At 74.7% G+C, this 685-nt stretch overlaps 1 protein-coding gene across 1 annotated transcript in view; it reads left to right on the forward strand.

Annotated features, from left to right (window-relative positions):
• Window positions 1-272, forward strand: part of MNEG_7950 (hypothetical protein) — a gene marked incomplete at both ends in the record, with an annotated part of 4,557 nt that extends 4,285 nt beyond the window's left edge. Inside the window, one exon of the mRNA XM_014043581.1 lies at window positions 156-272. Within this exon, the coding sequence (XP_013899035.1) occupies window positions 156-272 (117 nt within the window). The remainder of the gene's footprint in view (window positions 1-155) is intronic.
• Window positions 273-685: the final 413 nt, after the last annotated feature.

Consider the following 685-nt stretch of genomic DNA (forward strand, 5'->3'; position numbering starts at 1 on the left):
CCCCGCCACGCCGTGCCGCGGCCCTCGGGCGCCCCCGCCGCCCCTCACGGCAGGGCATGGCAAGTTTTGGCTCGCCCCTCCTTCCATACCCTAGCCCAACCCCCAGCGCCGCGCTCACCGGCCCCGCGCCCGCCCCCGCTGCCCCCCCCCCCCAGGGCGCGTCACAGGGCAGGGGCTCGCAGGCGCTGTTTGACGCGGCGGCTGCGTCAGCGCTGGTGGAGCTGCCAGAGTATCGTGCGGACGGCCTGCAGGTGTGGGGGGTTGCAGTTTAGGTTGTGGGGCGCGCGCGGGGCGGCGACAGCGAAGACCGGAGGATGTTGGTGGTGGTGATGTGATGTGATTGAGGACGGTCATGTTGATGATGATGTTGATGTCGAGGATGGCGGCGGTGGCTGCGGCCGGGAGGACGGGTCGCGTCCCGAGGGTTCGGGGGATTGCGCAACAGTGTCATTCGCCGGCGCCGCGGCGGGCGCGGGCCGGCGCGCCGCCGCCGGCCCGTGCGCCTAGGGCCGCACCCAGACTGGCTGCCCCGCGCATCCCCCACACACGGGAGCCACGCGGCGAAAGCCTCGTCACCGCCGCATCTTTTGGCCGCGCGGCCGACGGCGACGGCGAGCCTGCCGCGCCCCCCCACGACCCCAACCCCCCCTCGGCCGTCCCCGCGCCCCGCCCCTGGCTCCCTAGG

The sequence above is a fragment of the Monoraphidium neglectum genome, assembly GCF_000611645.1.
Source record: "Monoraphidium neglectum strain SAG 48.87 unplaced genomic scaffold scaffold01459, whole genome shotgun sequence".
In the NCBI taxonomy this organism is placed as follows: domain Eukaryota; kingdom Viridiplantae; phylum Chlorophyta; class Chlorophyceae; order Sphaeropleales; family Selenastraceae; genus Monoraphidium; species Monoraphidium neglectum.